The following is a 24340-nucleotide window of genomic DNA, read 5'->3' as shown; positions in this document are numbered from 1 at the left end:
GCAAACCTCTTCTTCTTGAGGGGGAGGTACTTGGAGCTACAAAAAGTCTGGCCACTAATCTGTTCCACCAAACCAAATTAGCCCCAACCACAAGCACTGGCTCAGGGGCACCATAACACACAGAATGGCAATGTTAACACATATAATAACCCACTCCCCGGGACACCCCCCAGCAGGGGCCTAAAGACCAACCAGACCAAGATAAATTAATCCTAGAGGAAACTAACCACCATGTTTCTCCACATCTGACAATTTCAACCAACCCCAAGGACCCCCCACCAATTAAAAATAACCTGTATACGGTATGGGTATACACAGTATGACTAGTATACAGTTCTGAGAAATTACATATAAATGATTCACTTTAAGTTATCCAGTAACATCACCTCACAGTATATCTGATATCAGGCTCTCACCACAGAATCTCCATTACCTGTGACCTGCCAGCTCCACCATAGAGAGCCCCTCAGTCTCCAGGACTCATGAACAACCTCCACACCAGGGGGCCATACCTCCAATGGTTAGTCATCAACAGCAGTCATCTATGATATTCAGCCATGTCTGCAGTGTGAGGTAAATACATGAGAGGACTCTGTGACTGTATATATCCTGAGGTAATACTGCAGTATATATATCAGCCATGTCTGCAGTGTGAGGTAAATATACAGCAGTCATCTATGATATTCAGCCATGTCTGCAGTGTGAGGTAAATACATGAGAGGACTCTGTGACTGTATATATCCTGAGGTAATACTGCAGTATATATATCAGCCATGTCTGCAGTGTGAGGTAAATACATGAGAGGACTCTGACTGTATATATCCTGAGGTAATACTGCAGTATATATATCAGCCATGTCTGCAGTGTGACTTTGTGACTGTATATAACCTGAGGTAATACTGCAGTATATAGATCAGCCATGTCTGCAGTGTGACTTTGTGACTGTATATAACCTGAGGTAATACTGCAGTATATATATCAGCCATGTCTGCAGTGTGAGGTAAATACATGAGAGGACTCTGACTGTATATATCCTGAGGTAATACTGCAGTGTATATGATATATCAGCCATGTCTGCAGTGTGTCAGGTAAATACATGAGAGGACTCTGTGACTGTATATATCCTGAGGTGATACTATAGTATACTGTATATGATATATCAGCCATGTCTGCAGTGTGAGGTAAATACATGAGAGGACGCTGACTGTATATATCCTGAGGTAATACTGCAGTATATATATCAGCCATGTCTGCAGTGTGACTTTGTGACTGTATATAACCTGAGGTAATACTGCAGTATATATATCAGCCATGTCTGCAGTGTGACTTTGTGACTGTATATAACCTGAGGTAATACTGCAGTATATATATATCAGCCATGTCTGCAGTGTGAGGTAAATACATGAGAGGACTCTGACTGTATATATCCTGAGGTAATACTGCAGTGTATATGATATATCAGCCATGTCTGCAGTGTGTCAGGTAAATACATGAGAGGACTCTGTGACTGTATATATCCTGAGGTGATACTATAGTATACTGTATATGATATATCAGCCATGTCTGCAGTGTGAGGTAAATACATGAGAGGACTCTGACTGTATATATCCTGAGGTAATACTGCAGTATATATATCAGCCATGTCTGCAGTGTGACTGTGACTGTATATAACCTGAGGTAATACTGCAGTATATATGATATATCAGCCATGTCTGCAGTGTGAGGTAAATACATGAGAGGACTCTGACTGTATTTATCCTGAGGTAATACTGCAGTATATATATCAGCCATGTCTACAGTGTGTCAGGTAAATATAAGAGGGGATTCTGTCACTGTATATATCCTGAGGTAATACTGTAGTATATATGATATATCAGCCATGTCTGCAGTGTGTCAGTTAAATACCTGAGGGGAGTCTGTGACTGTATATATTATTATTATTGTTTATCTATATAGCACCATTAATTCCACGGCGCTTTACATTTGGGGATTACATACAATACACAGAATATACAGGTAGATATAATACTAACAATGACCGGCTGGCACAGTGGGGTAGAGGGCCCTGCCCGTGAGGGCTTACAATCTATGGGTGAAGGGGGTAGAGACAGAAGGAGAGGGGGAGACTGTACAGATGGCGGTGCGGTGATAGTGTTATTGGAGGTTGTAGGCCTTCCTGAATAGGGGAGTCTTCAGAGCCTTCTTGAAGCCTGTGATTGTGGGGGTCAGTCTTATGTGTCTTCATAAGGAGTTCCAGAGTATGGGGGATGCACAGGAGAAATCTTGGAGACGGTTGTGTGAGGAACGGATGAGAGCAGAGCGGAGTAGGAGGTCATTGGAGGATCTGAGGTTACGTGTGGGCAGGTAGTGGGAGATTAGATCAGAGATATATGGAGGGGACAGGTTGTGGATCGCTTCAAATGTTAATGTTAGTAGTTTGAACTCAATTTGTTGGCCTATGGGTAGCCAGTGGAGGGACTGACTACCCACTGGCCTTTAAGAGTTTGATAATTTATGGAAATTTAGATTTCTACCAAGCTAGGCACAATGTCTTCCAATACATTTACATTTTTTACCTAGCCGACGAAGTTAGGGATGAAAACAAACACAGAGGAGAGGATGCGCTCACTGAGAACCCCAGAAATCACGCAAAATACCACTAAAGGTATGTGGTGGCCTTTATTAACCCATTAATAGCACTAACATTTTTTGTAAAATGCTTTTTTCCCAGAAAACCCCTTTCAGGACCAGGCTTCATTTTTCAAAACTGACATGTGTCACTTTATACGGCAATAACTTTGATGCTATAACTTACAGAAGTGATTTTGAGATTGTTTTTTTTGTAATACATTGTACTTCGTGTTAGTGAACATTGATCAATATTTTGTACTTATTTATAAAAAAAAAACAAAACAGGAAATGTGATCAAAATTTAGAAAAAAATTGGAATTTTTCAATGTGAAGTTCTGTTTTTCAGACAGATAGTCATACCAGCCAAATCCTGCTAATATTATAAGTGTGAAAGTTTGTGTGTTTGGATGTTTGTGAGTTTGGATGTTTGTTCCTCAATCACGCTAAAACGCCTGGACGGATTTGCGTGCAATTTTCCACAAACATAGTTTTCCCTTAGGATTGAGTCACAGGCTACTTTTGGTGCCACTAAACAACATGGCTTCCTAGCAGGAGACTCACAAAAGCAGGACTCCTAGCCCCAGCTGTAGACTCACACACACTGCCTGGCATTTCCTGCCTCAACCTGCCTGCACACTCCTTACTGTCACCTCAGGAGTAGCCCTCACTCTACTCACTCACATAACACATCATATTGTCTGTATCACTACATACACAACACATCACATTGTCTGTATCACTACATACACACTCACACACACTGCCTGGCATTTCCTGCCTCAACCTGCCTGCACACTCCTTACTGTCACCTCAGGAGTAGCCCTCACTTTACTCACTCACATTTTACATATAGCTTTCCACTATATAACAGATCACATTGTCTGTATCACGACATACACAATACAACACATCACATTGTCTGACACAATACAACACATCACATTGTCTGACACAATACAACACATCACATTGTCTGACACAATACAACACATCACATTGTCTGACACAATACAACACATCACATTGTCTGTATCACGACATACACAATACAACACATCACATTGTCTGTATCACGACATACACAATACAACACATCACATTGTCTGTATCACGACATACACAATACAACACATCACATTGTCTGTATCACGACATACACAATACAACACATCACATTGTCTGTATCACGACATACACAATACAACACATCACATTGTCTGTATCACGACATACACAATACAACACACCACATTGCCTGTATCGCGACATACACAATACAACACACCACATTGTCTGTATCACGACATACACAATACAACACACCACATTGTCTGTATCACAACATACACAATACAACACATCACATTGTCTGTATCACGACATACACAATACAACACATCACATTGTCTGTATCACGACATACACAATACAACACATCACATTTGCTAGCCCACCAAACTTTTTAAAGCACTTTTACAGTTTCACACGTCTGTGTCCGCCCAATTCTCAAATCACCGCAGACGAAGTCGCGGGTAAAAGCTAGTACATTAATAAATGCATTGCTTTATATTGGCATTATCTTTGAATTGTCTTTTAACTTATTCTGGACATTATAAAGCTAAGTGTAGCAGCGGTTTTCCAGACTTACTTTAGTAAGTCCCCCACCCTCCATAAATCAACCCATTTTCAAAACTGCACTCTGCCAGCTTGTGTAATTGCTGATTCTCTGACTAAGTTCTCCTGGTCCTCCATCACTGAAATTCCTTTTGCTTTTTCTGAATTATGTTATGATACAGTGAGACAGATCATAGATCTATTTGCATGGCCACCATTACAGCAACTAAAGGCTGATAACAAGTACATGGGTTAAAAAGGAAGGAATACTTTTACGTAGGTGGATGACTTTATGCAGAGACTCCCAATATCAGATAGGAGGATATACTTACCTTTGACCGACCCTATCAGACTATATATGGACCCAGTAGCTGGATGGTAATGACAGGACATTGAACACTGGCAGGGGGGCTATGACATGACCGTACGGGATGGAGTGTAGCTAACTAGTCCTCGTCCTTATGATACGTCTATCAGTTCCCATATGCACAGCTGTGTCCAGACGATCCTCGGTCTGTATTGATGCGGATAGGTTGTATTTACACTGCGGACGCTTCAAGCAGTGCTGGACACACAGGTTGTCATTTAGATATTGGGGATACTTATAGAGGGAGGTAACACTAGTACCCTCGTTGTCCACAATCTGTGTATATATTTTCTCTTAATAATGGCTATACAATTTGTATGGAACTTGGAGGAGTGAACCTAAATGCATCCCTCTCAAGTAGAGTATATTTAGCCATATATATTTACTATTTTAGCCAAGCGCTACAATTGTAGCATCACTATTTATTTTGAGGGCCATGTACCCTAAATAAAGGAAAAATCATTTTTTTAACAAGTCACAATCATTTTGTTTAGTGTTAGTATTTGTGATTTTACACCACTAGTAAACTTAGGGTGGTAGTTGTTTTTCTGATAACAAGTACACCAGCTTTCGTAGTCAATATGACCTCAGCACTGGTCAACCTATCACTGTCTATTGGCTGAGAGGCTGCAACGTCACAGAGAGTGTCTCTTCTGTATTTACTAGTCGATTATGTGGCGGCGGCCATTTTCTCATACTCGTGGCTGTTTTTGTTTGCCCAAAGTGAATCACCATTTTTTTGGTTTTGTTAATAGTCGAACAGTTTGGAATATTTGGGATGAACCTGACTTATTACCGAGCAGTTCGCCCATCTGTTATCATATCCATTTCTCAGAGCACCTGACAGGTTCATTTTAGGTTCAAATTTTATATAAACCATCGGAAAAACATAAACTTCACATTCTAGTTCATTTGTTATTTAAACATTATTATTTATAGTTTGCAATATTTTACATAAACCTCTGGAAAAATATAATCTTAACATTATGGGTTCATTTACTATTTACACGTATAATAATAATAGTTTGTAGAATTTTCACATTGCTCGTAGTAGTTTATTTTTTTTTTATTACAGTCATTTACATGTGAATAATCTGTTACATTATATTCATGAGAAGATTTTTTTTTTTTACATTTATTGAAGAAATGTCCATTTTTGAAAAGGATCGGTTCGGTTGCAGGGTGCGAGGTGGAGATGCAATTTATTCACTGTCATACACATATTATATGCCGCACTGAACACAACTCCATCCTACAAAAATGCATGAAGATAAAGGAACGTGACATATATATATAAGTTGAGTGACTCATAAATTGAGACTGTGAATAACATACATACCTTCTGAAAGTCCCACTTCTCCTCAGGTAGTACATGTGAGCCTTCCAATCTCTTATTGCAAAGTGACAATTTTAGTGGTCCAGAGCTCGCCTGCAGACACAGTTCTTTATATATATGATGTACAATTTCTTGCTGTTTGGAAAACTCAAAATACTATAATTGTAAAGAAGACATGGACTATTATTAGTGATTGATAAAAATAACTAGTAATGAATTACATTATATATGGCCAAAAGTTTGTACCCCCCCCCCCTCTTATTAGTAGATTATGTTTTTCATTTTAGCTACACCCAGTTTTAACAGGTGGATACTCGAAATGGGCAAACCCCTCAAGATTCATTTTATTTTGGGTTTGGGTGGCTCAGAACAAACAAGTCCAGTTCGAACTACAGCTTAAAGGGGTTTTCCAGGCAGAATTTTTTTTTTTTTTTATATATAAAGGCCTGTTAGTGCTACTGATGGGTTAATAAGTACACCCATATATCTTTAGCAGTTATTGGAGTGATTTCTGAGTGTCTCTGGTTGCTGCTACATCCTCTGTGATTGTTTACATGCTGTTTGCAGATTTCTGTGTAAGCTGCTGCACTAACTCTCCCACACTGAGCTTCCCCCCTTCCTCTCTCACTCCGCTACAAAACCCTCCTGCTCACTAGCCTAATCCCTCCCAACCTGCCTGTCAATAAGCCTTGCCCCTCCCACTATCACTGACTAGCGATCCCGCCCATTTAATAGCCACTCCCATCCTTGCTAGCTCGCTAAGTCTATTGATCCTGCCCATTACTAGTCCCTCCCACTCTTCTTGTCTCCCGGGCTAAGCTATTCCAGACACTGTTAGAAGACAGGAAGAGGGGGAGGACACGGGAAGGCTTGGTAAGTAATGCAGGGGAGGGGGGAGAGTGATAGTGACAATCTGTTTTGGTAGTGGTAAAACAGAATGTCACCAGCTTATCAAAAAATGTCCTTGGAGCGGTCATAACCGCTGCAGGGATATGGGTAATTATAGATTTTTTTAAATTGATGTCAATTAGAAGTTACAGTGTTGGCCAAAAGTATTGGCACCCCTGCAATTCTGTCAGATAATACTCATTTTCTTCCAGAAAATGATTGAAATCACAAATTCTTTGGTATTATTATCTTCATTTAATTTGTCTTCAATGGAAAACCACAAAAATAATTGTCAAAAAGCCAAATTGGATATAATTCCACACCAAACATAAAAAAGGGGGTGAACAAAAGTATTGGCACTGCTTGAAAAATCATGTGATGCTTCTCTAATTTGTGTAATTAACAGCACCTGTTACTTACCTGAGGCACCTAACAGGTGGTGGCAATAACTAAATCACACTTGTAGCCAGTTGAAATGGATTAAAGTTGACTGAACCTCTGTCCTGTGTCCTTGTGTGTACCACATTGAGCATGGAGAAAAGAAAGAAGACCAAAGAACTGCCTGAGGACTTGAGAAGCAAAATTGTGAGGAAGCATGAGCAATCTCAAGGCTACAAGTCCATCTCCAAAGACCTGAATGTTCCTGTGTCTACCGTGCGCAGTGTCATCAAGAAGTGTAAAGCCCATGGCACTGTGGCTAACCTCCCTAGATGTGGACGGAAAATAAAAATTGACGAGAGATTTCAACTCAAGATTGTGTGGATGGTGGATAAAGAACCTCGACTAACATCCAAACAAGTTCAAGTTGCCCTGCAGTCCGAGGGTACAACAGTGTCACCCCGTACTATCCAATGGCGTCTGAATGAGAAGGGACTGTATGGTAGGAGACCCAGGAAGACCCCACTTCTTACCCAGACATAAAAAAGCCAGGCTGGAGTTTGCCAAAACTTACCTGAGAAAAACGTTTTGGAAGAATATTCTCTGGTCAGATGAGACAAAAGTAGGAAAAGGCATCAACATAGAGTTTACAGGAAAACAAAAGAGGCCTTCAAAGAAAAGAACACGGTCCCTACAGTCAAACATGGCGGAGGTTCCCTGATGTTTCTGGAAGAAAATGAGTATTATCTGACAGAATTGTAGGGGTGCCAATACTTTTGGCCAACACTGTATAGATATAGTCCTAGGAGCCCTGACAGTGTCATACACTATGTTTTATAGATATAGTCCTAGGAATCCTGACAGTGTCCTACACTATATTTTTTATATAGATATAGTCATAGTAGCCCTGACAGTGTCATACACTATGTTTTAAGCTGTTTAAGATGTGATTAGCACTGAACTTGTTCGACCTGAAATGAATCTTGGACCCGAGATGCCAAAACTGAAACAAAACAAGTCTTGAGAAGTTCGCCCATCTCTAGTCATGATAATTGAGTCCCTCAGTGTATGTGTCCTGTGGCCTGTTTTCATAAGAGAAATGTTTCCCCCACCTCTCTCGACTGTTCTTATCTCTTCTCTGAGGAGATCAAGGGACAGCAGGAAGATATGAGGGAATTGCTCATGAATGCACCAGACCCATAACTATGTATTCAGTCTTTTCTTTAATAGCTTCTTATTACCCAGCTTTCCTCATACGATGTTGTCCTTACATAGGGCACCATGTTATAGTCTGAGAGCAGATCCTCTTTAAACAGATGAATTCACAAAGATGAGAAGATGATATATTGGTCATAGTGCTTACTTACCTGTTCTGCATTGTATTTATTACAATCTGCCAGTTCCAATGCTACACCCCCAAAGTCAGAGCGACTGTCATCAATCAAACACTTTTTGACACCCAAATTATATATCTGTAGAAAGGTCATGAAACATCATAACATTACAAAATAGATTCACAGTAGTCAGCATCATTTACAATCTGAAATTGTAAGTCCTAGAAGTGAACTTGTATTGACAAAAGTAATGAGGCGCCTATATATTACACCTACAGAAGCTTTTCTGACCTCCCATTCTAAATCCACAGACATTACTATGGAGTTGTTCCCCATTTCAACCTCCCTTCTGAGACTTAAAGATTTTGCTTATTCTGCGCTATGTTTTAAGCCATTTTCTTGAGAGGTTCGACCATCTCTAGTCAATAACTTTTTCAGATAACTTTGTCTCATTTAATAGACTGTGGGAAGAATATGCAGATCTGCAGAGTTTGCAGAGTTATATGCAGAGTTTTCAAATATATTTAAGTGTATGTTTGGGAATCATCTGGGTTGCTCGGTATACAGTCCTATGAAAAAGTTTGGGCACCCCTATTAATCTTAATCATTTTTAGTTCTAAATATTTTGGTGTTTGCAACAGCCATTTCAGTTTGATCTATCTAATAACTGATGGACACAGTAATATTTCAGGATTGAAATGAGGTTTATTGTACTAACAGAAAATGCGCAATATGCATTAACCCCTTCCCGACATGCGCCGTAATAGTACGGCGCGTGTCGGGTCTGTAACTATGGCGACCGCCCGGGAGCTGGGCGGCCGTCATAGCCGCCGGGTGTCTACTGCTTTAAGCAGTAGACAACCGGCTCTAATGCCTCCGATCGGTCCCCGGACCGATCGGAGGCATTAACCCCTCCGGCGCTGCTGTCAAAGGCGCCGGAGGCGCCATCTTCCCGGCGGCGCATGGGCGCCGCCATTTTGGCAAGGATCGCCGGCTCCTGGAGCATGCTCCAGGGCCGACCCCCCGTTGCCATGACAGCCGGGAGCCTTGTTAAGGGCTCCCAGCCAGTCTGCAAATTCTCTCTTTTGCAGGCTGGTGTATACAGCCTGCAAAAGAGATGATGATTTTTTGCAATGTAAAAAAAAATATAAAAAAATATAAAAAGTATTAAAAGTTCAAATCACCCCCCTTTCCCTAGAACACATATAAAAGTAGTTAAAAACTGTGAAACATATACATGTTAGGTATCCCTGCGTCCGAAATCGCCCGCTCTACAAATCTATAAAAATATTTTTCCTGTTCGGTAAACGCCGTAGCAGGAAAAATAGTCAAAAGTGCCAAACCGCCGTTTTTTCACTGTTTTAATTCTGATAAAAATTTGAATAAAAAGTGATCAAAGCAATAACATTTCCCGAAAATGGTAGAACTAAAAAGTACACCCGGCCCCGCAAAAAAAGACGCCCTATGCATCCCCGTACACCTATGTATAAAAAAGTTACGGCCGTCGGAATATGGCGACTTATAGAAAAAAAATTTTTTAACACCGTTTTGGAATTTTTTTTAGGGGTCATAATGTAAATAAAACCATATACATTTGGTATCCCTGGAACCGTACCGAAACACAGAATATAGGGGACATGTTATTTTGGCTGCACAGTGAACGCCGTAAAACCAAAGCCCGTAAGAAAGTCGCAGAAATGCATTTTTTCTTCAAATCCACCCTATTCTGAATTTTTTTCCTGCTTCCCAGTACATTATATAGAATAATTAATGGTGGCATCATGAAGAAAAAATTGTCCCGCAAAAATTAAGACCTCATATGACTCTGGGAGCGGAGAAATAAAAAAGTTATGGGGTTTAGAAGGAGGGGAGTCAAAAACGAAAAACGAAAATCAAAAAATGCCATCGGCGGGAAGGGGTTAAACCAAAATTTGACCGGTGCAAAAGTATGGGCACCTCAACAGAAAAGTGACATTAATATTTAGTAGATCCTCCTTTTGCAAAGATAACAGCCTCTAGTCGCTTCCTGTAGCTTTTAATCAGTTCCTGGATCCTGGATAAAGGTATTTTGGACCATTTCTTTCTACAAAACAATTCAAGTTCAGTTAAGTTTGATGGTCACCGAACATGGACAGCCCGCTCTCAAATGATCTGAAAACAAAGATTGTTCAACATAGTTGTTCAGGGGAAGGATACAAAACGTTGTCTCAGAGATTTAACCTGTCAGTTTCCACTGTGAGGAACATAGTAAGGAAATGGAAGACCACAGGGACAGTTCTTGTTAAGCCCAGAAGTGGCAGGCCAAGAAAAATATCAGAAAGGCAGAGAAGAAGAATGGTGAGAACAGTCAAGGACAATCCACAGACCACCTCCAAAGAGCTGCAGCATCATCTTGCTGCAGATGGTGTCACTGTGCATCAGTCAGCAATATAGCGCACTTTGCACAAGGAGAAGCTGTATGGGAGAGTGATGAGAAAGAAGCCGTTTCTGCACGTATGCCACAAATAGAGTTGCCTGAGGTATGCAAAAGCACATTTGGACAAGCCAACTTCATTTTGGAAACAAAGATTGAGTTGTTTGGTTATAAAAAAAAGGCGTTATGCATGGCGTCCAAAAAGAAACAGCATTCCAAGAAAAACACTTGCTACCCACTGTAAAATTTGGTGGAGGTTCCATCATGCTTTGGGGCTGTGTGGCCAATGCCGGCACCGGGAATCTTGTTAAAGTTGAGAGTCGCATGGATTCTACTCAGTATCAGCAGATTCTTGAGAATAATGTTCAAGAATCAGTGACGAAGTTGAAGTTCTGCCGGGGATGGATATTTCAGCAAGACAATGATCCAAAACACCGCTCCAAATCAACTCAGGCATTCATGCAGAGGAACAATTACAATGTTCTGGAATGGCCATCCCAGTCCCCAGACCTGAATATCATTGAACATCTGTGGGATGATTTGAAGCGGGCTGGCCATGCTCGGCGACCATCTAACTTAACTGAACTTGAATTGTTTGTCCAAAATACCTTTATCCAGGATCCAGGAACTGATTAAAAGCTACAGGAAGCGACTAGAGGCTGTTATCTTTGCAAAAGGAGGATCTACTAAATATTAATGTCACTTTTCTGTTGAGGTGCCCATACTTTTGCACCGGTCAAATTTTGGTTTAATGCATATTGCACATTTTCTGTTAGTACAATAAACCTCATTTTAATCCTGAAATATTACTGTGTCCATCAGTTATTAGATATATCAAACTGAAATGGCTGCTGCAAACACCAAAATATTTAGAACTAAAAATGATTAAGATTAATAGGGGTGCCCAAACTTTTTCATAGGACTGTATATATATTTTTTCTTGTTAGAATATGCAGATCTGTCTCCCAAGATGTAAACAAAAAATATATATCCTTGTACTGTGTTAGCCAGTGGATATGAAATGAAAGAAATTTTCTGAGAGAAGTCCTCAGTAGTTGATACCTTTTTTAATGGCTAACTCAAAAAGTTTTTTGATGACATATCGAGCTTTCGGGACTATAGAGGAAGAATATGCAAATCTTTCTCCCAAGATGTAAACAGGAACTTGGGAGACAGATTTGCATATTCTTCCCATGTTCCTTTGCAGTGGAGCAACTATGGCTATAAGTCTCCACACACCTGAGAAGGTGGTCTCTCCCTAAGGACAGACGTTATCCCCATAATCTGGTCTCACAGCCTCTCACTTAAACCAAATCAGTTCTCTCTATGCTGCGCTGATGACGTCCAAAGAGACAGAAACGGTGCCGTCCGTAGCTGAGAAACTGATTTGGTTATAACCTCGCATCATGCAGCAAAGGCTTCTGGGAAGTCGGGCATGTTATTCAGGGTTGCTCGCTATAGAGGGCAGCATAACAGAGGCACTGTCTCCCTGTTTACATCTTGGGAGACAGACTTGCATATTCTTCCCATGTTCCTTTGCAGTGGAGCAACTATAGCTATAAGTCCCCACACACCTGAGAAGGTGGTCTCTCCCTAAGGAGTGACGTTATCCCCACAACTTAATAGACTGTGTGATTCTGCATCAAAATGTACAGTAATGCACTTAAAAAAAATAAAAAAAAAATTGCTTGCTTTCTGCTGCTCTACTACTAAGTATCTCCCTTTTAGCTAATTTGCTGTTTACTCCTTGGTACTAGGGAGGTCCCATCCATAGATATCATTTAAATGCAAGACAGATTTGCAGTGAGTGAAGGGAGGAGGGACACGGTGACTGCAGAGGGGAAGGGCTGGTATCTCCTCACAGCCTGGGTGATGATGGATCTGTCTCCTTCACGATTTTAGTTTGTATGTTCCTATTATGGAAGCATAAATTCCAGGGATATGTAAGCACAACCTACAGATGATATTAGCTAGATATATTTCATTAACTAGATGTATGATAAAGGGTGTTTTCACATACAGCATTTTTGGAAAAAAAAAAAATTGCAGTCAAGTCACAAGGAAATTTAAAGGGAAGTAGAAAGAAAAAAGCTGAATCCACTTCTAGAGATTTGCCTACAAAGACCGGATAAAAATTGCAATTTTGTTTTAAATTTAATCCCCAGTGTGTGAAGCCACTCATAATGAAAATTATAGTAAATTTAAGTAAATACATGTGAAATTCCACTTACGTTTCCATATAAAGCTGACTGTGTGTCTGGTACATGTCCTTCAGGATATATATTTTTAAGATACCAGGAAAAGTTCTGGCATTGAAGGTTTTGACGAAGACTAATTCTCTTAGACAAATCTCCATAAGACTTCTGCAAAAAAGATTAAAATGTCATTATCACAATGATAATGCAATTCAAAAAACATAAAACTATACAGTGCCAGACTGGGATGTCTAGGGCCCACCAATGGAATTGTTTCTAGGGGCCCACCACCAGGACCCCTGCAGACCAACGGTACCGAGACAGGATGGTTAAAGGTGTTATCGTACCCGTTATACCATGTGCACTAACACACTATTTAAACCCACTGCTACACTCTGGGTGGCAAGTGAACAGCGCGGCTCCTAGAATTGTTAACATTACCTGTAGCTGCTCTGTCCTGGAAAAGCTGATCTTCAGAGGAGCAACCGATGTGGCGGGCATGAGGTGTAAAATAGAAAAATAAAAAAGCATATTCATCTGTCCCTGGCACACTGTTGTTCACTACCAGTGTTCATTCAGTCTTGTGCCCAAGCCTTGTTGCTGGGAGTCCTACACCTCATGTGACTGCAAAGACCCATTAGGTATGGGATTTCCAGAAATGAGGCAGGACAGGTCCCTCTCCAGCTACTCCCACAGTTTAATGTCCTCATCTAGTGACTCCCATTGTTTAATGTCCCCCACCAGCTTGAGTGTCCCCTTCCATCTTCCCCCCATTTAATGTCCCTCTTTCATTTGCCCCCCAGTTTAATGTCCCGCCCCATCTCTGCCGCCATTTTAACTTCCCCCTCCATCTCTGCCCCCAGTTTCATGCCCCCCTTCATATGCCTTCAATGTAATGTCCCCCCTTCAGCTGTGCCCCAGTTTCAAGTCCCCCTTCATCTGCCACCAGTTTAATATCCTCCTCCATATGCCCCTATCCCCTCCATCTACCCCTAGTTTCATGTGCTCCCTTCATCATGTTCCCCCTCAATTTGCTCTCAAATGACATAAAACCCCCCCACTGATACTCACTTTTCCTGGCTTCTCTGTCGCTCTGTCTGCAGTCTCAGTCACTGAACTGCTGGTGTGATGTGAGTGATGTCATCACATCGCGCCCAGGGCCAGAGCTCAGCGGGGAAGCAAAAGCAGATCCAGCTTCATTCACTTGTGTATTCAACTCATTTGCATCTTCCAGACGCAGATGAGTTGAAACTGGGACATGCCTCCTGCCGATCAGGCACTTGAACAATACATCTGCATTGGCAAAATGAGGACTAATGGTCGGGGACTATAGGTAGTGACATATGGAAAGTTAAAAATAAAATGATATATTTTACATAAAATACTTGGCCATTTTTAGTGACACATTACTAAAGTCATAACAAGCAGTCGACCCTTTGACCTCCCTTCCCATGGGAATTGCTTGTTTTATATGGTACCTGTCTAGCAAGATCTGCTGCCTCCAGGTTTCTCCTGTAAAATAGCTCTTTATAGTCGTCCATCCACACTTCAGCTAGGCGGACCAGGTTCCGGATAAGTTTCTCATGTGCTTTAGGAAATGTACGTGGCATCCACTTACGAAATACATGACCAACAAAAGAACATGGCAAGATCTCCAGTTGCCCACCGCACTGCCACACCTATCAATTAAAATATTATTTAGAATGAAATATATAGAAGAAATAATAGTATTAATATTGATAATAAATAGAGATGAGCGAGTACTATTCAAAACGGCCATTTCGAATAGCACGCACCCATAGGAATAAATGGGAGTGGCCGGCACTCAGACTTTGCCGGCGGCCGGCCGCTTAACCCCCTGCGTTCCGGCTACGTCCATTCATTCCTATGGGTGCGTGCTATTCGAAACTGGAGATTCGAATAGTACTCGCTCATCTCTAATAATAAACCATCAGAGCGACTATATAGTGTGTCTATTTTTTTTTAGGGATCACAATGTACTTTTTTGATTTCCTATCAGTAGGTCTTTGTAGAATGGGAGGGAATTCACGCTAACATGGAGAAAACATACAAACTCCTTGCAGATGTTGTTCCTGGCAGGACTCGATCCCAGGACTCCAGCGCTGCAAGGCTGCAGTGCTAACCACTGAGCCACCGTGTTGCCCCTGAGAGTATCTTTTTTTAAAGAATAAGACATATACAGTATATATTTATATAGACACCTTGTGCCATGCATAAAGGGGCTGCACGGTGGCGTAATTACCGGGGTAGCAGCAGTAGTAACTGCCACAGGGCCCGGGACATTAGAGGGTTTGGCGAACCCCACAAACACTGCTATCATTATACTCCGTGGTCTTTTCACAGTGTACTTGGAGTATAATGATCACTGGGCTAGTGGAGGTGAGGGAACATAAAAAAAAAACACTGTTAGGGTGAATTCACACTGAGTAAACGCTAGCTTATTCTGAACGTAAAACACGTTCAGAATAAGCGGCGTCTAAAGCAGCTCCATTCATTTCTATGGGAGCGGGGATACGAGCGCTCCCCATAGAAATGAATGGGCTGCTTCTTTCACTCCGTGCAGTCCCATTGAAGTGAATGGGGAGTGCCGGCGTGTACGCTCCGGCATGAGCAGAGCTTGCCGTATACGCCGGCACTCCCCATTCACTTCAATGGGACTGCACGGAGTGAAAGAAGCAGCCCATTCATTTCTATGGGGAGCGCTCGTATCCCCGCTCCCATAGAAATGAATGGAGCTGCTTTAGACGCCGCTTATTCTGAACGTGTTTTACGTTCAGAATAAGCTAGCGTTTACTCAGTGTGAATTCACCCTTACTTACCTCTCCCTGGCCTTGGCACATTCACTGCTGATTTCGGCCATGTTCAGTGATGGACCAGATGTCATGTGAGGTGAGCCAGGCCTGGGTCATGAGGCATAAGGACGTCGACCTGGCCTGTGTGACGTCACCAAACAGACCCAAGGCTGCCAGCACCAAGGAGAGGTAAGTAGCAGTGTTTTTTATGTTTGTATCCTCCCCTGGACCTATGATCATTAAACTAATAATAATTTTATATAGTCCAAATAGATAAAATATTCCAGCATCAACCAGAAAAGATCCACATATGTGAAAAAAGTATCAAATATAACTTTCATTAGTACATCAATAAAAAGAAGTTACCAAAAATAACTGGGTGGAAACATCTTAGTCCATGACAAGAGCTACGCATTTCAGTGCCATTAAAAGCTACATTTCCGCAACGTGGGACCTTAGTTTTTTTTTGTTTGTTTTTTTTTTTACCTTTTTTTTGTTACAGATTTTGTTGTAATTTTTTGAGCTAAAGTCAGGAATGGATTGAGCAAAAGGGAGAAGTATAAGAACTTCCGATATATTTCCCATTCCTTTTGTAGTCATTCTTGGCTGTGGTTCAAAAAACAGCAACAAAATCTGCAGCAAGAAAAGGTACATTTCCACAACATGGAGCTTCAGCATTAGGCTAAGGCCCAACAATGGGGTAACACAGCCTTTTTGTTGCAGATTTTGCTGCAGTTTTTTGAGCCAAAGCCAAGAGTGGATTAAGGAGAAGGTAGAAGTAGAAGAGATTCCTGTATATTTCCCATTACTTTTGTAGCCAATTGTTCACTTTGACAAAAAAAAAAATATGCAGAAAAATCTGCAACAAAAAAGTAGCCTTAAGGCCAGGGCCCCACCTTGCGGAAACGCAGCTTTTTTTGTTGCAGATTTTGTTGCGGGTTTTTGAGCCAAAACCAGGACTAGATTGAACAGAAGTTAGAAGTATAAAGACTTCCTATATATTTCTAATTCCATTTGTAGCCATTCTTGGCTTTGGCTCAAAAAACACAACTAAATCTGCAACAAAAAAAAAAAAAGCTGCATTTCCGCATTGTGGAGCCTCAGCCTAAGGGTTGGTTCACATCTGTGTTGGTATTCCGTTCGGGGGAGTCTGCATGGGAACCCCGCGATCAGTATACCAAACGTAATTGGAAGCACTGTGCAGTAAAAGCACACAGATTCCCATTGACTATAATGGAGTCCATGTGCTTGCCACCAATCTCCACACAGAACATGCGGACAGGAAATTACTTCACAATCTACTTTCCTGTCTGCATGATTCATGCAGGCAGCGTGCGGCAAGCACAAGGACCCCATTATAGTCTATGGGGTCTGTGTACTTTTACTGCACAGCGCTCGCAATTGCATTTGGTATTCTGATCAGGGGGGTCCCCATGCAGACTCGCCTGAACAGATGACCAAACGCAGATATGAACAAAACAACTCATTTTGGAAAAGAAGATCAACTACCTGATGTATGTCCCAGGTACGTCCCACATGTATGTGCATGTCCCAAGTTTTCACTGATCTGGGAGGAAAGAAGGATCAGTCATGTTGAATTTTACATGGCCAATCCTTTTAATCTCAAGGGAGAAAATTCAATGCTAGAGACATCTGACTATTTATTCCCTTTTCCCTATTCAGTGTGCATGTGTATGAGGGAGTGTGATGCTGTATAGCCGTTATATATGATCTTCTCACATGTATTGATGACATTGTAGATCAGATTATGTCACTGGATTTTCCCCATGTTAAGGATTCAGCTCTACTCTTTTTATACTGTAGATACACAATTCACCACCACCATTATAACACTATATGTATTTACTTACCCTAAAGGACATTTCTAGATTCTCACCTCCCCATATTTCCATTTCATCATCATAACTTCCAATATACTCAAAGTACTGCTTGGAAACTGAGAAGAGACCTCCAGCTATGGTCGGTGTCCTGTTTGAGAGAGCAGAGTCTTATGATCTCTGATGTAGATGATATCTATATAATGCTATATACTATTGTAATCTACACCATGTATAGTGCTGGGAATAGCAAGGTATCGTATTATACAGAGGGAACTTGATGGAGTATATGTGGGAATCACTTTGTGTGGCAGTGCCAGGTTTACTTCTCAGGAGCCTGTAAGTACAAATCCAGTGTCTTAGACTCCAGCCATCAAGTAGGCCAGTAGCTTAGCTGCAGTTAAAGGGAAATCTTAGGGGGAGTTCACACGGAGTAATGTGCCGCGTGATGTGGCACATATACAGCGTGTGAGACTTTGCGGGCCGTATACGCTCCCATTCATTTCAATGACCAGAGGTCATCATGATGTCACTTCCTGCAAAGAGGAAGGAGGTTTTTCTGAAAGAAGGCAGCCATGATTTCTAATTTTGGAATATGGAAAAATATATAGATTTAAAAGGACACTGATCAATAGACCTTCAATGCCATTAGTTCACTGGGCTCTTTACTGGCAGATCTCTCTATTTTGATATAGAAGATGGTTTAGACTGTGTCGCTATTTTTTATGCCATAAACGGACACCAGACAGAAGGGAAGGTTTCTGTATTTTTGCTTTTTTTACATTAAAGTCTATTAATACTGATACAAATGGAAAGTCTTATATTGTATCCTATGAAGGTAATGTTTCTGATTACTTACTGTATCGGGGAGGTCCCATTTGGCCTTTCCTTTGTTGATTTAGGAACATCGTCCCATGTAAATACTAAGGTCCAATCAAACACCCCACGTAACTGATCAAGCCCAGATGGATCCTTTATTCTGAAAGTGTCTTGGTCAATTTGAGTAATGATGGGGCAGACAATTACATTGGGATTCTCAGCAATCCTTGCAAGCAGTGGTTCGAGCCATCCATTGAAACATTCACCTACAAACAAACAGCAAAATTATACATCATGTATGGACTAATAAGAACCTGCAGCATTACCCCATAGCTCTGCTCTAGACACCTTGAACCTTTTCACAGTTTGTCACCTTACTGTCACAAACTTAGGTGTATTTTATTGAGACTTTAAGTGACAGACCAGCACAAAGAAACAGATAATTGTGAAGTAGAACGAAAATGATACATGGTTTTCAAAATTAGAATCTAATAAAAATCTGAACAGTGTGATGTGCAAAAGTATTCAGCCCCCCTGTACTCTGATACCCATAAATAAAATCCAGTGTGCACAATTGCCTTCAGAAGTCACTTAATGAATTAATAGAGTCCTCAGTATAAGTACACCTGTTCTGTGAAAGCCTCAGTGGATTGTTAGAGAACACTAGTGAACAAACAGCATCATGAAGACCAAGGAACTCACCAGACAGGTCAGAGATAAAGTTGTGGAGAAATTTAAAGCAGGGTTAGGCTATAAAAACATGTCCCAAGCTTTGTGCATCCCAAGGAGCACTGTTCAATCCATCGTCCAGAAATGAAAAAAGTATTCAACTGCAAACCCTCCAAGACATGATCATCCACCTAAACTAACAGATCATGGGGCTTCAACCTCAGTCTCAAAATGTTTGCACCACGACACATGTTGCAGAAAAGCTGCATTTCTTGTTGAAGATTTTGTAGCGGTTTTTGAGTCAAAATGGCTTATAAAGAATTGGGAAATATGAATGAATCTCTTATACTTCTCCCTTCTGATAAATCTGTAACAAATTTTTTTTTTTCTGCAATGTGTGGCCTCAGCCTTAGTTATTGTGGGCCATGTTAGTCGTATACTCACAATGTGCGTCCAAGAAGGTCAGGATTTCTCCTTTTGCTACAGAAACTCCTAATAATCGAGCAGATACGAGACCTTTCCTTTCTTTCTGCCTGACCAATTTTACAATAGGAAACTGGCCCATGTAGTTATCCAGGTCACCCTTCAAATTCTCTGCAAGTGAAAAAAATGGAAAAAAAAACAACTTTTTGATTGAAACCTTGTGCAATCTTTGTCACGTGATGTTAGTCTTAGCTGCTTACCTTCTGTACTGGCATCGTCCACCAAAATAATCTCCGTCAGTAGAATGGCCGGAGAAGTGTGCATGACGCTGTATACCGTGCGGAGCAACGTGGACCAGGCTTCATTGTGGAATATGATTATGACGCTGGTTGTGGGCAGTGGTGGACAACGCTTGAACTTTTGCTCATTGCACCTAGAGCAACAAATCAGAAACTAGAGAATCATGGGACAGACCTCTGTATAATTCTTATGTAATAGGGTGATTGTGAATTTCTTGTCTATCAGATAGTTTCTGCCCAGGGGCGTAGCTATAGGCGGCACAGCAGTAGCAGTCTCTACCAGGCCTTGAACACTGAAGGGGCCCCAAAGGTCTCTCTGCAACATAAAATATACCACTATTCTATATAACACAAGCCCAGGTTGGGGCCTCATTGCAGGTTATTAATCCAGAATCTTCAAGTTGCGCCTTCATGTTCCTGCCCACTGTCACCCTTTATCTCTTTTCCCAGGCTGTTTCAAAGAAGAACTGAATACAAGTCTGCAGCTGTATCCTGAACTCCCCACTTCACCGTCTGTTACAATACTGGTGATATACAGCTGGAATCCGATAGCCAGGTAGGATGGCAGATGCCGTGGAGTAGGAGACTTGGTCGGTGGATTGCCAGGGGTCAGTACACAAGCTGGTAAGCAGACAGAGCCAAGGTAATCTGAGCAAGATATACCTCAGAGCTAGAGGACTGGGAATAAACACAATAATCAGGTGTGGATCTGAATGTGCTTTGGATTTATATAGGCCTAAAACAGGAAGCAAGATGGCTGCAAACAGGAAGCAAGATAGCCACAGACATGAAACAATACTCGCCATCTTGATTATGGGCAAGAGCCAGGGAACAGTAGCCTCTAGTGGCGGGAGTAAAAATGACACTTGAAAACAGCGGCCACTAGTGGAGATTCTTGAAACCTTATCTTCACATGATGATAAAAACAGCTTCAAACACACAGCTTCTGACACCATCTACTATATACTGATTAAGGCTAAGGTACCATGTTCGATCAGTCTGCACAGACCCTAATCATAGACATACACAGATCTCCCTTCATAGATATACGCTATAATATTTGGCTGAATGTAGTTGAGGTTAGAACCAGGTCGCAAACTGTGGTGGCCTGCCTTGTCTCCCCGCCCAATATTCCTGGCAGGAGTGCTAAAACACCACCCTCCTCCTCCTCCTCCGTTAAATCAACCCCAGCTACGAGCTGGAAACGCTGCAACACTGGCGTGGGGAGACGTCAGCAGGCCGTGCTGAAGCTCATCAGCTTGGGGGACAGACAGCACAGTTCTTCCGAGGTCAGGGATGCCATCCTGGATGAGATGGCAATGTTTATTGCCCCGCCGCACCTGAGCCCAGGTGCAGGTTGGCGTATGTGATAATGGGCAGAACCTGGTAGCAGATCTGAAGCTTGCCAGACTCAAACACGGTCCACACATGGCCCACGTTTTCAAATTATTGGTGCAATGGTTTCTAACAACTTACCCCAATTTACACAAGCTACTGGTTAAAGTGCGGCGCTTGTGCTCCCAATTGGCAAGTCTACAGTACCTGGTGCTAGCCTCAATACACTCCAGCAATGCCTACATCTGCCTGAAGCACTGGCTGTTGTGTGAGGTCACTACATGCTGAAACCCTAGATACCGTATGTTGAGCAGGGTGTGTGAGCGGCAGAGACCTTTGATGGAGTTCCATCTCCAAAACCCAAGGGTTCATCAAAGTAAGCTCCCTCAGTTTCTGCACCATGAGTTTCCATGGGTGGCAGACTTATGCCACCACATTGCGCCTGCACGTGTCCCACAACATCAGTTGGGCCCAGAGTTCTGCGCTTTGCTGCAAGGTCCTCTTGACCACCGACACATCGACAAGCGACTGCGGTCAGGGATGCTGCTTATCTTTAATGACAGACCGGGTGAATGTAGTGGAGTCTGGGCCCGGGGTGCAAACTGGGGTGGCCTATCTCCTCTCCCAGCCCAAAATTCATGGCAGGGTTTCTCTGAAAGCCTACTCCTGCGCTGCAACCTTGACCCCAACTTTGATCTGGAAACGCTGTACCACTGGCATGGGGAGATGTCAGCAGGCCGTGTGGGGGACAGACAGCACAGTGCCTCCGAGGTGAGGGATGCCAAACCTGGCCGGAACCTGGTAGCAGATCTGGAGCTTGCCAGACTCAAACACGGTCCACACATGGCCCACGTTTTCAACTTGTTGGTGCAAAGATTCTTTGAAACCTACACCATTGTGCCTGATATACTGGTCAAAGTGCGGCCATTTTCGAAAAGTGAGAAGTAGCCTCTGCTAGGCTGAAAAGATTCAGAGCACACTCCTGTCATCTTCGCACCGTTGGCTGGCGGAGGAAGACGAGGGGGATGAAATCGGGAGGTGCAGAGAGGACACCAGCTGATTTTAAAGTTAAAAGAGTTGTCCAATTTTACCTGGACAACCCCTTCAAACAAGTTTTAATAAGTCAGTCAGGCCAAGTAGTCCCCGCCTCAGCCTTCCCTGACCCCCATCCCAGTCGCAGAATGTGGCAGAATCGGTGCTTGAGGTTCATGTTTGGCACAAAAAAGTGCCTTGGACAAATGTCTCAATGTCATCCCTCTGTGATTCCTTAGCTAAAATTCACCTGCGTTTTTCAAAAAGGGATCCATAAAAATGGGCGTCCTTCTTGTGCAAAACAGGGTTTGTGAGAATGTAACCTTAACCTTTGGGCACCAGTGATATCTTAGAGGCAGGAAATAATGGAGATGAATACATACTCACGAGCCCTCACGAGAGGCAGGAAATTATGGAAATGAAGGAGATGAATACATACTCACGAGCCCTCCTATCAGGTCCCACTTCTCTGTGTAGTGAGATTCTGTCACTGGCAAATAGGTTGAACCGATGTTTCTTCTGTCCTTCCTCTTTTTCCTTTTTTTCTTCCGGGCTGAGTTTGCCCTCTATATAAGGTTTACCAAATGCTCCTGGATCATTAGGGTCCTCCAGAGGCCGGACAAGGTAGGGCTTGAGTTCTTCTTTGGTGTAATAACCACACTGGATATCTTCTCTATTGTCCATCTGGTCAGTGAGTTGCACATTTGGCGTTCCCATTTCATAAGATATTACATCTTCCTTTTCGATGCCCAACGTTCTCACGATCTGTGAATCCCCAGTATATAGGTCTCTATCAAGTTTTATTCCGTGATACAATACAAATCCTATAAGTATGAGTATTGCTATGAAATATTTCCAGTATCTGAATATTAGCCTTTGAACATGAGGCATGATGGTTTTCTCACTTTGTAGATAAAACCACTTGTCTATGGTGTAAAGTCATCTAAACGTCTGCTGTTATAGCTGAAGATCTGTAAAAAGAGATAAAATACTCCTGAAGTACATTCATTGACATTACAAGTAGAGCTGTCATTGCATTTGGCCAATAATTGGTCATCTTAGGTTCTGTCCACATATGTCTCACAGTCTCTGTACATCACAGAAGACACAACACAGTGACCGATCCATCATTCTTCTATTACCACCAGGAGGATGGAGGAGGCTCGGAGGATGAATGCCATTGTATACATCAATAAGGCACAGATTCTATAGTGAGCATATCTGAAACCTCTTTTTCTATAGGTTTTAGGCTGTGTTGCTCCACCATTTTAAGTCAGAAGGGTTTGATGCTCATTGTTGTTCTCCATCAACTTCCTTTCTTTTCTAGGACAGTGGGGCAGTGGTACCCATTGGATTATTTTTTTAATCAAGTTTCTTTAGTTATGTAGGGGTAACTGGAGATAAATGAATAGGAGCCGAGCTACAGTAACCAGGAATGACCACTGCACAGTATCTGTGTTAGTAATCTCAGTGTGCAGCATTGCTTGTTACTGTTCCCTTAACATTGTCATGACAACACATGAAGCTTTCTGCAGCTATTGTAGCTCTGTTATTAACCAATCAGTAGATTAGGGGGGATATGTAAGGCCTGTTCTCAATGTCCCAGGTGCCTGCTATTACTTAATTCACTATAGTTATGCTTGTGTTCTTTGTACACACCTATTTATTTTGCTGTTACACTTACCTTGTCTTCTGATGTTGTCATTAACGTTGAAGCCTTGGCTTGACCTTGGCACTTAAAAACTCCCCCTAGTAAATATTTAGAAAGGATTTGTTTTATTATAGGGGGTTTCCCACTACCAAAACGTATCCCTTATCCACTAAATAGGGGGATAAGGGAAGTGTCTGGTTCCTGGCCACCCCCTTCCTGCCAGTGAATACGAAAACAGCAATTCATGCGTGAATACAGACGTAGTGTCATGTGTGAGCTCCACAACAACCACACCCCAGTATAGT

At 41.9% G+C, this 24340-nt stretch overlaps 1 protein-coding gene across 1 annotated transcript; it reads right to left on the bottom strand.

The window, feature by feature from the left end:
* Positions 1-5747: 5747 nt before the first annotated feature.
* LOC142217272 (polypeptide N-acetylgalactosaminyltransferase 3-like) lies at positions 5748-23275 on the bottom strand. Its single transcript, XM_075285465.1, has 9 exons — positions 22824-23275; positions 19979-20151; positions 19740-19889; positions 18667-18892; positions 17841-17958; positions 14635-14835; positions 13193-13324; positions 5952-6104; positions 5748-5864 (listed from the first exon to the last, which is right to left on the bottom strand). Exons 1-9 carry the CDS (start codon positions 23273-23275, stop codon positions 5748-5750), a joined length of 1722 nt encoding a protein of 573 aa, XP_075141566.1.
* Positions 23276-24340: the final 1065 nt, after the last annotated feature.

Source organism: Leptodactylus fuscus, chromosome 8 (assembly GCF_031893055.1).
Source record: "Leptodactylus fuscus isolate aLepFus1 chromosome 8, aLepFus1.hap2, whole genome shotgun sequence".
Lineage (NCBI taxonomy): Eukaryota > Metazoa > Chordata > Amphibia > Anura > Leptodactylidae > Leptodactylus > Leptodactylus fuscus.
Note: the sequence above shows the minus strand (reverse complement) of the source record. Positions and strands in the feature narration are given on the sequence as shown.